We start from the raw sequence: 14,886 nt of genomic DNA on the forward strand, positions 1-14,886 counted from the left end.
TCTCCCTGTAGTAGTTGGTGACTACCTCACTGAATAACTTACAGGAGGCCGGTCGCATGCCATCCAGAGCAAAGGATAAAGTATCTTGCCAAAGGACACATCTATGACAACACAGACCGGGGGCCTGTTTCTCAGCTTTCGGAGAAACATAAACCAACACGGGTTAAGATTGTCAAACCATGCACTTCTCGGATCTCCACCTGAGGTTACGTGGCCGGGGCTCTAACCGACTGAGCTATCGCGGCCCCTGCAAAGGGGGGTAACTATGACTCTTACTCTTGTTTTTTCATGTAAATGCCATCCACGGCATCTCCGTCCTCCGGGACGTTGGCCGTATCCTCTTCTTCCTCTCCCTCCTCCTCCTCAGTGGGATGACAGTCTGTCGCTTCCGAGTCGCTATGGTTACCATCGTAGTGAGGGAGAGTGGGAGCCGAGATCCCACGCGGCATGACACCAAGACCTATCCAATACAGTCAATCACATATCAAAATCATCATATTGAATATGAAATATTAATTAACATTTTATTACTGAAAAAATTTTCCTTGACCAGAATACAAACAGATTTTTTTCTAAAATTCAACATGAGGCTTTGTCGTGATTTCTCTATCTTCATCACACAAGGTGATTGGATTATTGACTTTTACTCACCTGGCTTTTTCTTTGGGGCATCTAGGACAAGATGGCCGCTGAACTGGTAATTCCCGTGAATGGTGCGATCACATTCCTTACACAGCAAAAGGGGCTGGTTACCATTGGATTCTGTACACTGTGGATGGTGGCATACCTGTAAATACAGAAGGTCAAGGTCAAACACTGAGCCAAGGTCATATAGCAGGGTCTAAATATGGATCAAGGTCAACTACTTGACCAAGAAATAAAGGGATAACTTATAGGTCAAGGTAAAAGACTCTGGGAAAGGGTAAAAACACTAAGTTAAAGGTGAAGGTCAAAAACTTAACCAAGGTCATATAGGAGGGTCAGAGTATAGGTCAAGGTCAAACATTGACAAGGTCATATAGAAGTGTCTGAGAATAGACAAAGGTCAAATACTAGGATACAATAATAAAGAAGGGCTGTTATAGGTCAAGGTCAAACACTGACAAGGTCATATAGAAGTGTCTGAGAATAGACAAAGGTCAAATACTAGGATAGGATAATAGAGCAGGGCTGTTATAGGTCAAGGTCAAACACTGTGACAAGGTCATATAGGAAGGTCAGGGTCAAGGTAAAATATTCAGATAAAGTCATAGAGGGTTTGGCTATTAATCAATGAAAGCTGAAGAAGGAAGATGAGGTCTCGACATATTACCTATATAGAGGACTGTAAGGCCAAATATCTTAATGAAATATCAAGATGAATTTACTATGAAATTGCCCTGAGTTGAAGACATTGATGGAAGGCATAGATAACATGGATACATATATATCAGGTAAAGTCATTTACCAGTCATCATATAACGTGATCTATCAGCATTAAATATATATCTGTCAGTAAGTGTGAAGTGTTACCATACTGTGTATAATACCGTAATCTACCAAATAATACACCCAACATTATATATATATCATACTTATATAGACTGTCAGTGTGAAGTGTTACCATACTGTGTATAATACCGTAATCTACCAAATAATACACCCAACATTATATATATATATCATACTTATATAGACTGTCAGTGTGAAGTGTTACCGTACTGTGTATAATACCGTAATCTACCAAATAATACACCCAACATTATATATATATATATCATACTTATATAGACTGTCAGTGTGAAGCGTTACCGTACTGTGTATAATACCGTATTCTACCTAATAATACACACAACATTATATATATAAATATCATACTTATATAGACAGTCAATACCGTATTCTACCTAATAATACACTCAACATTATATATATATATCATACTTATATAGACTGTCAGTAAGTGTGAAGTGTTACCTTACTGTGTATAATACCGTATTCTACTTAATAATACACCCAACATTATATATATATCATACTTATATAGACTGTCAGTAAGTGTGAAGTGTTACCGTACTGTGTATAATACCGTAATCTACCTAATAATACACCCAACATTATATATATAAATATCATACTTATATAGACAGTCAATACCGTATTCTACCTAATAATACACTCAACATTATATACATATCATACTTATATAGACAGATAATACTGTATTCTACCTAATAATACACCCAACATTATATATATATCATACTTATATAGACAGTCAATACTGTATTCTACCTAATAATACACCCAACATTATATATATATCATACTTATATAGACAGTCAATACTGTATTCTACCTAATAATACACCCAACATTATATATATATCATACTTATATAGACAGTCAATACCATTTCTACCTAATAATACACCCAACATTATATATATATATATATCATACTTATATAGACTGTCAGTGTGAAGCGTTACCATACTGTGTATAATACCGTAATCTACCTAATAATACACCCAACATTATTATATCCCTTCTTCCCTGATGACTGACATCTGTGTGGTTTGAGGGGCACAAAGAAATTATTAAAATTTTTCTATCCTCAAAAATCATTTTTGATACAAGGGAATATTTGTGAAGCTATTGCATGCTCTTTAAATTGACTGGAAGTGGAGCCAAACATGCATCCAATCATTGTTAATGAATGACAAACTCTACAAAACGTCTTCACCTATCTCTGAGACAGACAAGACAGACACAAGGACGTAGAGTGACAGTGCATGTCTTTGATCACATCAAGGCAGGGCCATAAAAAATCGATTAATTACATTTCGATTACACTGCATCAGTTCTTAATATTCTCCAGATTTATTAATTGTAGGGTAAATACGGTAGATTGTGACAGAGCAATCCTGTTCACACTGGTGTCTCTGCTTTTGTTGTAAGTTGAACAAAAATAATTCATAAAAAGACATTCAGACAATCTCTCTCAAAACGCCAGACAAAAGATAAATTCTGTCTACAGAAGGTCGCAATACAAAATACCAAGTACAAGATCTCACCATATATCATCATAAATTTCCTGGTACATTCAGAATGGAATGCAGTTTCTATACGTCTATTTCATAACAATAATGTCATATATATGTTAAGTGGGAAAATTATGTAGACATCGTTAGTGTATAAATCAGTGAAACTGATGAAAAACAATTAATAACCTGATTGGTATCATCTAATTGATGGCCAGATATAAATGTCACTCTAAAGGATGATAGAACTGTTAAAAGTCAACTAATTAATGACAATTTTTTTTTAATTGATTATTAACCTACTGAACATAAATGTCATATAATTAATGGTAAAATCAATTTTTAACTATTTATAGACTTATTGAGCATATTAAATGGTCATCTACCCATACCGAAATAAAGCACACTAAAGTATACTTTTATGCTACTTTAAGTATACACTTTTTCCTACTTTTTTGAAAAAGTACCAAAAAAGTATACTTTTTTTGTACTTTTCTGGACTTAGAAATTTTTCAGAGTACTTTTTCTGTACTAAATTTGGACTCTGAAATTTCTCAGAGTACTTTTTTTGTACTTTTCTGGACTTAGAAACTTTTCAGGGTACTTTTTCTGTACTTTATTTGGACTCTGAAATTTTTCAGAGTACTTTTTTGTACTTATTCTGGACTTAGAAATTTTTCATGGTACTTTATTTGGACTCTGAAATTTTTCAGAGTACTTTTTTTGTGCTAAAATCTGACTTAGAATTTTTTGAAAGATTGTGAAAATATGGATGTACTTTTTTCCTACTTTTTTGGGACTTAGAATTTTTCAGCTAATGCCATTGTGCTTTTTTTTGTACTTATTATGGACTTAGAATATTTTCAGACATTGCGAGGGGTTATAGCATATTAATATTTTCAAAATTAAATCTGACTTTTTCAGTCGACTACAAATCTAAGACTAAAAAAATAATACCCAGGATTAACCACAACAAATATCTATCAAATAAGATACAGAAAATTATCATTTGGTAATATTAAATGTTTTTGATCTCGTTTTTTGTTTTTGTTTTTTTTTTCTTTTTTATGTTCTAAAAAATACTTTTCATACTTTGATCAGTACCACAGAAATTTATCTAAAAATAATTAAAATTCAACAATTATTATCATAAGTATTTGACTTCAATGTACTTTGTTAGTAAGGTTCACACATTTTAACGGTGATTTCTTTGTCACTTTTCGTTTGTATTTCCATATGCATCTCAGAAGTAATAAACTTCACATTGATGAATGTTACTATACGTTCATGTGACGAACGTCAAAACTTAGCTCTATAAAATTTTTGTTCCAGATCGTTCTTTGAAGTTACAGTATTTTGGCTTTAATTATAAACTCTTTAACGGAGTTTAAAACATTTCGTTTATCCAAACGTTAACCTCTACCAGATCGGGGATCACTCTACGAACACACATGTGCCCGTGCCTGTAATACGCTTTTAATTCATTCAAATGAAATTAAAATCACCTGCTCTTTGTCTGCATATCATATACTTGCTGGATATACGTGGTTTTAAGATTACATCTGATAATTGCACCCGAAATCACGTCGTGTTCTGTCAAAATATTCACCGATATACTCGTATAAACATGTGTAATACTGATATAGTCACTCGGACGCTTCTTTGTAAAACGTATATTGAAGTCAAGCGCTGTGATGATCTCGATCTCGATATGGCTTGACTGACAACAAACAGGCATGATCAAGGAACAATATTCCGGTATTTAAATCAGAATTACATCGCATTCATTGAAATGGTGAAAGTGAACACAAAAAGAAAACTTTAATTTGTCTGATATTTATTTAGCAAGATCGTACGATAATTCGGACAACGACACAATGTAGCTGTACTCTAATATGTTGTAGAATGATCTCGTAGGAGTGTTGTGTGTACAAATAAAATACTCTATTGTATACAGAAATCAAGATCAATACCAAGATCTATCATAAATATTTTAATTGATATAGTAGACGGCTTGAATAACTGCAACACCAAGATCGATCAAAAATATTTCAACTGTTTTAAACTAAATCTTGAAACCTGTCCTGTGCGTTAAGCTAACAAAGCGATCAGGATATATATGCTTAACGTCGTACCGAAAGTTAATTTCACCCGTGGTGTTAATTAATATAAGCGACAGTCGACTGTAATGGCAAATCATACCTAGCTTTATTGTTTATTGGAGTTACCTGTGTACCTCCCGTCTCACCTGTACACATATTAATTGCCCCTCTTAGACTAAGTCTTATGCCCGCGGCGTTAATTATAACAATTTATATTGTCAAGCTTGACTGCCTTTCACTACGATCAGATCACAGTTGCCTACCCTCATTTAAACAAAACATCCGGATTACATAACAGGTACTGACGAGGCTTATTTATACCTGTGTCAGATTACCATCGGTCGGTTCACCTATGACCTCGGGGCCGTGATCTCGTTTGTTTATTTCGGTTTACGGAATCTACCGAGATTTGACGAGTTCGCTTCGTGCGATCATTTTGTGCAATGTGCAAGCTTTAAATGCTGAAGTAGTAATACCAAAAGTATGAAACAATAGAGATTAAGGAAGTAGAATATAAAAAAACAAGTAATAAAAGAATGAAATCGATACAGTAGATCTCCGACAAAACTTTTTTTTTATCCCATGATGCAACAAACAGCGAGATTTTAGCGGGAAGTCTGATAGCCATGTTTGAATTTCACCGGATGTTTATCAACGGAAGAAACATAAACAAACACGATTTTGATATAGAATAGCCTAAAAACGAAATTCATTTTCTTGCCTAACTGAAGAAGATCGACTATCTGTCAGTAAGTGGCCAAAGAATATCAGCTTTCTTGTTGTTTTTGGCGACAAATGCTCATTTTGACCCGAAAATATCACAGATATCGCGACCAGGTAAGTTTACAATTTTATTATTTAAATCTATTTCGTCTTCTGCACGTTCCTACATCGTTTCACATTATATAGGTGAATAGGGGCCTACACATGTTAATATTAATACTTGATTACTTCGTGTTTCAGGGTTTTCATAATGAATTCATCACCGATTACAGTTTACACGGCCCGAGTTTAATTAACAAAGAACTGCTAGATCCACGTGTGTTTCAATCGTAAGTATTCAATTTACAGATTTATGCTACCATACGCCTGGGATTTTATAAGCATCCTGATTGATAGCACCCAAATATTGAGAACAAGAAGAATTTTATTTCTTTATTGACGAACTTCGACGTAGTTATATTGCATTTTTATTTCTGTCACGTAACGGTAAATTCGTAATATCTTAATTTTTATGACTTCGTTTTTCAATGGAATTTATTGAAATTTCACTTACATGTAAAGAATTATTTGCTTATTCATCTGATAATATTTACAGAATTTTTTGTAGTTGATTTCAAGAGATATTGCATAAAATTTCAAAAAAAATAGCAATGACATTTTTAAGTTAGAATATAAGAACGAAAGTAACGTCACATTTCGGGCAACATGTGTATATCTTTTTTAGGGAATATATGTAAAAATATCGGTAAATGAGCTAATAATTGTCTACTATAGTATATGGAATTTGAAGAAAATACATTCAAAAACGAAGTCAATAAAATCCATTGAAAATTTGTTGTATGTCATGATCATGATCAATTCACAAAAAAATGATCTCAAGAAATGATTGAATAAAAAAAATCTGTGTTTTGGAGTATTTTGATAGTTAGTTGCATAATTTAAGATGAAACAAACTGTCAGAGAATTCTGGAGTAGCTTGATTTTTATTAAAGTACTTATCCTTATAATTAAAAGTTTTATGTTGTAACTTTAAACTTGTATACCTGTGGCTAGCTTTTCTTGATAAAAAGACTTCCAAGCAGACATGCATGTAATAAATGACAGTAAAGTGATCAGGTGCATATATAAGGAAAATTATCTACATTTTTATATTGAACAAATCTTCACAATTATTCTAAGTTTTGATATACAAAATATTTTAAAATTTTCTCTTTCTTCCAACAGATTATGCAGTACATTCTGAAGTGACGGAAAGCTTGAAGATATTGCATTGTGGTCCGAATTGAGGGCAATGATTCGCATAAAGCAAGAAAGGAATGAAGAGAATCAGACATTTTATTTTTCGAATTCACACTTACTTGGATTTGACCAGTTTAAGCAAGCAACATTATGCATATACCATACTTCATTGTATTCAGTATGCATTTATGCATTGTTTTTTATTTACATCTTTTTGTTGTGTTTCCTCAAGAGGAATTATGATTCGACAATTTTTACAAATGTTATTGCCCTTTTTATTTAGAATGGTATATTTTTTTTGTCTGGATCTCCTACATACACATGATATAAAATTGTGTTTTCCTGCTTGAAAAAAATATTAGAATAATTTATCAAAAGTTATTGCCCTTATACATAGATGTCCATCTGTAAATCCTTAACCTCACCCTTAAACAAATTTCGAGCTTATTAGATCCAGACTTTGCTATGGCATGAAATTATACTCAGTGGAATTGTGATTGGATAACTAATCTTGTATTTCAATGTTTGTTTTCACTTGATACAATTGTGCATTTCTCTTAGGAATGGGACTGATGTATGTATTGTTTAAGCATGCAGTATTCTCATTTAAGCTTATCTCCTATATTTTCAGAACTAATTTCCTACACCATTAAATTAAGTCCCTTTTTTGGTAATTTTTTCCTTCTTTTTCAGTACTTTTTTTATACTTTTTCAGTACAAATTTCCTACTTTTTTAGTACTATTTTCCTACTTTTCTAGTACTTTTTTCCTACTTTTCCACTACTTTTTCAGTACTAATTTCCTACCTTATTGGTACTTTTTTCCTACTTTTTCAGTCCTAATTTCCTTCTTTTCAATACCATTTTCCTACTTTTTTGATACTTTTTCAGTACAGATTTCCTACTTTTTTAGTACTATTTTCCTACTTTTCTAGTACTTTTTTCCTACTTTTCCACTACTTTTCCACTACTTTTTCAGTACTAATTTCCTACCTTATTGGTACTTTTTTCCTACTTTTTCAGTACTAATTTCCTGCTTTTTCTGTACCATTTTCATACTTTTTTTGTACTTTTGTACTTTTTTTGTACTTTATGGACTTCCCTGTAAAAGTACTAAAAAAGTATAAAAGCACAAAAAAAGTACACCATCAATTTGGCCCTGTGCACTTTATACTATTATTGTACTTTTAATGTACTTTTTCTGTACTATATTTGTGCTTTTTCTGTACTTAATGAAAACAATAAAATGTACTAAAGGTATACTTTTGTTAGACTTTTTTTGTACTTTAGTACTTTTTTTGACTCAATTTGGAACCGTGTTGGAATATCGGTTCCAAATTGAGTCAAAAAAAGCATACTTTTTCTATGCTTTTTTAGTACTTTTTTCCCATACTTTTTTTGTACTTTATTTCGGTGTGGGTAATTAATGATAAAATCAGTTTTCAATTATTTATAAACTTATTGAACATTAATGGTCATAAAATTAATGGTAAAATTGATTTTTAATTATTTATAGACTTACTGAGCATTAATGGTCATATAATTAATGGTAAAATCAGTTTTTAATTATTTTAAAACTTATTGAACATATTAAAAGGTCATATAATTAATGGTAAAATCAATTTTTAATTATTTATAAACCTACTGAACATAAATGGTCAAATAATTAATGGTAAAATTAATTTCCAATTATCTATAAACATATTGAACATATTAAATGGTTATCGAATTAATGGTAAAATTAATGTTTAATTGATCATAAACTAATTAATGGTAAAATCATTTTTTGATTATTATAAACCTATTGAACATAATGAAGTAAACAAATTAATCGTTAAATTAACGTCAGTCTTAATGAGTGATAAAACTGGTTATTCACATCATTAAAGTTATCATATTAATGATAAAATTAACATCATTTTCAATGGTTGATAAAACTTTTGCACATTATTGAATTAATATTCATGGTCTTTATAAATTGTTTTGTAGACATAAATTCCATACTGCTATCTGACATCAACACACTTCAATAATTCTGTATGACATAATGATTTGAATTTAATGTTCCGATCATAAGATATACTCATGAATGAAATCAGCATTCTATATGGACTGAATGAATAATTCATACCTAGTCGAGCGTGTTTACAATACATAAACATATACAGTTAGTGCATAAGTGGAATTTTCATGAGAAACCAAGTTGCTTATTTGTTTTTTGGATTTTACAGTTTCCCAATATATAAAATCACGGAGTCCACGAATTATAGTGTAATCATACTGAAATACTATATATTATTATAAAATCACAGGGTTCGCGAATTATAGTGTAACCATACTGAAATACTATATATTATTATAAAATCACGGGTCCGCGAAATATAGTGTAATCACAATGAAATACTATATATTATTATAAAATCACGGGGTCCGCGAAATATAGTGTAATCACAATGAAATACTGTATATTATTATAAAATCACGGGGTCCGCGAAATATAGTGTAATCACAATGGAATACTATATATTATTATAAAATCACGGGGTCCGCGAAATCTAGTGTAATCACAATGAAATACTATATATTATTATAAAATCATGGTGATATCTATATTTTGATATTCTAATTATAAAGATAGCTTAAAATCTTAAAATCATCAAATTTTTCATCAATGTCAAATCCAATCCATCCTTCAGAATTTCCAATATAAACAAGCACAAGTTTCTCCTTCGATTTTTCTGGAGATGATAATGAAAATCCTGATTGCCCTAAGCTATAAAAACTTCATCTATCATTATTATGAATTTGTCTGGAAACCTGATCTTTTAATTTAAACAAGAGGCCCATGGGCCTTAACGGTCATCTGACTCTAAAGACCCTTGTAATATTGTAGTATACATACTCAGTAGCAAGTATAATAGCACTGTTGGCCATCTTGGATTTTGGGACCGACCAGAAATATAACAACACTTGGTCAGGACCATCTCAGGATCATTTCAGGTAAGTTAGAGCTGAATCACACTGGTAAAACTTGAGAAGAAATTTGAAATGTGGAAAGATTCCGGGCAGATGACCTAATAAATATACATTCATACTCCTACAAAATGTTTTAATTTTGGCATGGCAGCTACTGGTTTGTCATTGGGTCTATACTTACAATATTTTTTTTTCAAAAATTGCTGTTTTAAATATACGCTTATCAGAAGATCGCAATTTGTTGTTTTTCTTATTCCGTTTCCCACACTAATGATGAAGTTTGTTGTATACAGTAAATATCCTTGTTTTGTTTACATTTCTATACTGTGGCTGACAGGGTATTTTAGTACAATAGCGCCACTCAGGTGTGAATTTTGATGGACAATATTTGAATGAGTGTACTAAAGTAACCCGTATCGGGTAAAACTCCGGGCGTGGAACCGTTTCTAGCTGTAACATGCCAAAATCACCCTAGTCAAATAAACCTAGGCCTTTATTTTCACCAAAACATCAGAAATTTACGTTTAAATCATTTTTTACCGACGGTCCATTTATGATTAGACAATACACAGTATACTTTATGGTCGATTTTCTTTACACTGTTGCTTAGCAACGATGACATAACTTATTAAAATCTTACGCTTTAGAAATTAGAAACCTTCTCAATTTCTGCCAGGGCTTCATTTCATTTTTTTTTTCTATTTTTTCATTTATCATCTATTTATTCATTTATCAATTTAAAAAAAAAATGCCATACAGATTCTAACATTGATGAACATTTGAAACTAAATGTACAGGCTTTTAAGATTTAATTATCCCAGAGGCCTGACAGGGAAACTTAAAAGTAGGTTGTGCATATAAAATATTGTAGGATGATGAATAGCATTTGGAGGCTTTTTATATCAAAGAAAATTTTCAACCATCAAAGTACATTATAATCAATTAAAAAATTATTTCAAAAATAAATTTTCCAGGGTTAATAAAAGTCAATATTTAAAAAATTTTGTTAGTTAAATTAGAATTTTTAGACTAAATATTTTCTTTAAACAGGGAAATTTCAAATCCTAGGTTAGGGGCCGCAGTGGCCGAGTGGTTAAGGTGTCCCGACATTTTATCACTAGCCCTCCACCTCTGGGTTGCGAGTTCGAAACCTACGTGGGGCAATGTCTGGTATTGACCATAGGCCGGTGGTTTTTCTACGGATACTCCGGCTTTCCTCCACCTCCAAAACCTGGCACATCCTTAAATGACCCAGGCTGTTAATAGGACGTTAAACAAAAACAAACAAGTACTAGGTTTATTTTGTCTATGCCTATTTCAATATCTGTTGTTATCTAACACTGATAAAATACCAGCCCAATTATCCTTCCACCTCAACCAGAGAGAATTAATTTCTCTTCTGCTTCAGCTTTAGTTCATTATTTTTAAAGCCATGGGTCCTTATGTGACCCCTACTGGAAACATGACCTTAAATAAGGGTCAAATCAAGGTCACACCTTGAACACCTTCAGAGTTATGGCCCCTGTTTATTCAAGGTTTTTACAGGTAACCAGGAAACTCCAAAGCACCTTTAAGGGAACAATGTTTACTTTTGTACTGAAATATATTATCCAAGAGCGTAAAATTACCTCTCTTTCTGACAAATCTATAACAACTTACTTTAAATCAGAGTATTGAGTTAATGATCACTCGAGAAATGACATACGATCCTTAAAACCACACCTATACAAGTCCTCACAAATATTCATGTCAATGCATTTTATCATCGGGCAAATATTTCTCGACAGATCAAACAAGTTTATATCTATTTCAAACCACATCAAAGAAAATATCTTATTTCAAATTTTCTGATTCTGACTAAACGATATTACATTTCAGGAAATGCGTGTGGACGGAGAATTAAACAACCATCACATAGTATGATATCAACTTGTACTTGCCACGAATTGCAAAGAAAAGTACAAATTTTCATCCTAATTTTATATTATTTTTGGCTTGATTGAAGATTAATATAAATTGGTGTCCATCTAAATTTTCAATTAATTGATAAATAGCAGTTATAATTTAATACCCATCAATTAAAATATCAAAAATTAATTGATTAAAATAGCGGTTAAAATCTTAAATACCCATCAATTAAAATATCAATTGATTAACATCAGCTATAATTTAATTCACATAAATGAAAATATCAATTAATTTATTAACATCAGTCATAATTTAATACACATCAATTAAAATATCAACTAATTGATTAAATAGCAATTATAATTTAATTAATTAAATCAATCAAAATATACTTAACTGATTTTTTTAACGAAAGACATAATTTGTAGAAAGAATTGTCACAATTATCAAAAAAGTAATATATTTTGTCCTATTTCACAATTAAAACAGGTTGTTTAATTTTCCCCTGCTGAAGGGTAAATAAAAAAAATCAACTATATAATTATAATCCTGATTTTGAAGAAATATTGCTGTTTTGTAGTTAATGCAGCATAATTAACTATCATGCTGTATCAAATCTGTGGTTGAAAAAACATCCCAAAGATATTAACAGATTGTTAAAATGAAGTGATACATTCGTTTGATATCCCACCGTTCCTTCTTTAGATGCTACACCTCTGATAATGAGTAATCACAACCAATTCAAAATAAGAATAGGTCGTTATAAATTTTTATACATGATACCACAAACTGCCTCTAACATTATCGTACAAATTTAAAGTAGAAATTAATCATTAAAATTTAAGGTAGAACTTTATTGTTAAAATTTAAAGTATAAAAGTAATTAATAGCACCACGAGGAAATTCAATTGAGCTGAAACATTTGTATAAAGTGTTCTGTTTTTAATAAACACTCATTATCACAAGTATCTTATTAACTTTACAATCTGTTAGTGTTTAGATATGTCTCCACGTCATTGGTGCCATTTTCTGTATTTTCGTGAGTAACAGTGTATGCTGTTAGGGAATGGTAGCATATCTTAAAGAGCAATATTTTCCATCCGATGACCATACAGATGTTCACAACACCTGTCAGGTCTCAGGAACCTGTTTCATTGACCTGATTACAGGCAGACATCAAAGAAAGGATTACTATAGGGTTGAAACCCAAAATGTCAGGCAGGAGTTCTCCGCCGTCTGAGACAAATAATTGGGCATTAAAATCATTTCTGTTGAGAAACGATGGCAAATAGTAGACTAAAGTAGATAACCAAGTGATAAATATTATCAAAATATACAAAACATTTTTTCTGGTAATAAGCCCATGTCTGGTAATAAGCCCATGTCTGGTAATAAGCCAATGTCTGGTAATAAGCCCATGTCTGGTAATAAGCCCATGTCTGGTAATAAGCCCATGTCTGGTAATAACCCCATGTCTGGTAATAAGCCCATGTCTGGTAATAAGCCCATGTCTGGTCATAAGCCCATGTCTGGTAATAAGCCCATGTCTGGTAATAACTCCATGTCTGGTAATAAACCCATGTCTGGTAATAAGCCCATGTCTGGTAATAAACCCATGTCTGGTTATCAACCAACCCTATGTCTACTGCAGCTCATAAATAAAATTCACAAATACAATTTCTTTGTCCTGCAATAAACCCGCCCTCTACTACGAGTTCATGTTTATCCCCTGGACTTATTACAGGATAAATACGGTACCAAATCTAGTTTAACCGCTCGATAACCAAGTCTTCTCTGTTTTGTTCTGCTGATTCCATTTTTGAAACTAAATGTACAGGCTTTTAAGTGTAAGTATCCCAGATGGCCTGAAAGGGAAACTTAAAAGTAGGTTGTGCAGATAAAATATTGTAGAGTGATGAATAGCAATTGGAGAGCTTTTATTAAAGAAAATTTTCAACCTCAAAGTACATTATAATCAATTAAAAAATTATTTCAAAAAATAAATTTTCCATGGTTAATAAAAGTCAATATTTAAAAAATTTTGTAGTTTAAATTAGAATTTTTAGAATCTAAATATTTCTTTAAAAAAGGGAGGGAAGATTTCAAAATCCTTAGGTATAGGGGCCGCAAGTGCCGAGTGGTTAAGGTGTCCGACTTTTATCACTAGCCCTCCACCTATGGGTTGCGACCGTTCTGAAACCTTACGTGGGCATGTCTGTATTGACATAGGCCGGTGGTTGTTCTACGGATACTCCGGCTTTCCTCCACCTCCAAAAACCTGGCACATCCTTAAATGACCCAGGCTGTAATAGGACGGTTCAAACAAAAACAAACACAGTGACTAGGTTTATTTTGTCTATGCTATTTCAAGATCTGTGTTATCAACACTGATTATAATACCAGCCCAATTATCCTTCCACCAAACCAGAGAAATTAATTTCTCTTCGCGTCCGCTTTTAGTTCAGTATTTTTTACGCCAGGTCACTTATGTGACCCTACTGGAAACCGACCTAAATAAGGGAAATCAAGGTCACACCTTGAAACACCTCAGAGTTATGGCCCCTGTTTATTTCAAGGTTTTTACCAGGTAACCAGCGAAACTCCAAAGCACCTTTAAGGAACAATGTTTACTTTTGACTGAATATATTATCCAAGAGCGTAAAACTTACCTCTCTTTCTGACACATCTATAACAACTTACTCTAAATCAGAGTAGTATTGAGCGTATGATAACTCGAGAAAAAGACATACGATCCTTAAAAAAAACCACCACATATACAACGTCCTCACAAATATTCATGTCAATGCATTTATCATCGGGCACAATATTTCTCGACAGATTCAAAACAAAGTTTAATCTATTTCAAACCACATCCAAAGACAAATATCTTATTGTCAAATTTTTGGGATTCTGCAA

The 14,886-nt window shown here is 32.1% G+C and overlaps 1 protein-coding gene across 1 annotated transcript in view; it reads right to left on the bottom strand.

Moving 5' to 3' along the window:
• Positions 1-276: 276 nt before the first annotated feature.
• The window catches only part of LOC117319543 (pleckstrin homology domain-containing family G member 5-like), a gene marked incomplete at its 3' end in the record, with an annotated part of 36,340 nt that continues 21,730 nt past the window's right edge, over positions 277-14,886 (bottom strand). The window contains exons 2-3 of the mRNA XM_033874336.1: positions 652-787; positions 277-460 (exon numbers count right to left, since the gene is read on the bottom strand). Of these exons, the coding sequence (XP_033730227.1) occupies positions 277-460; positions 652-787 (320 nt within the window). The remainder of the gene's footprint in view (positions 461-651; positions 788-14,886) is intronic.

Source organism: Pecten maximus, unplaced genomic scaffold, assembly GCF_902652985.1.
Source record: "Pecten maximus unplaced genomic scaffold, xPecMax1.1, whole genome shotgun sequence".
NCBI lineage: Eukaryota > Metazoa > Mollusca > Bivalvia > Pectinida > Pectinidae > Pecten > Pecten maximus.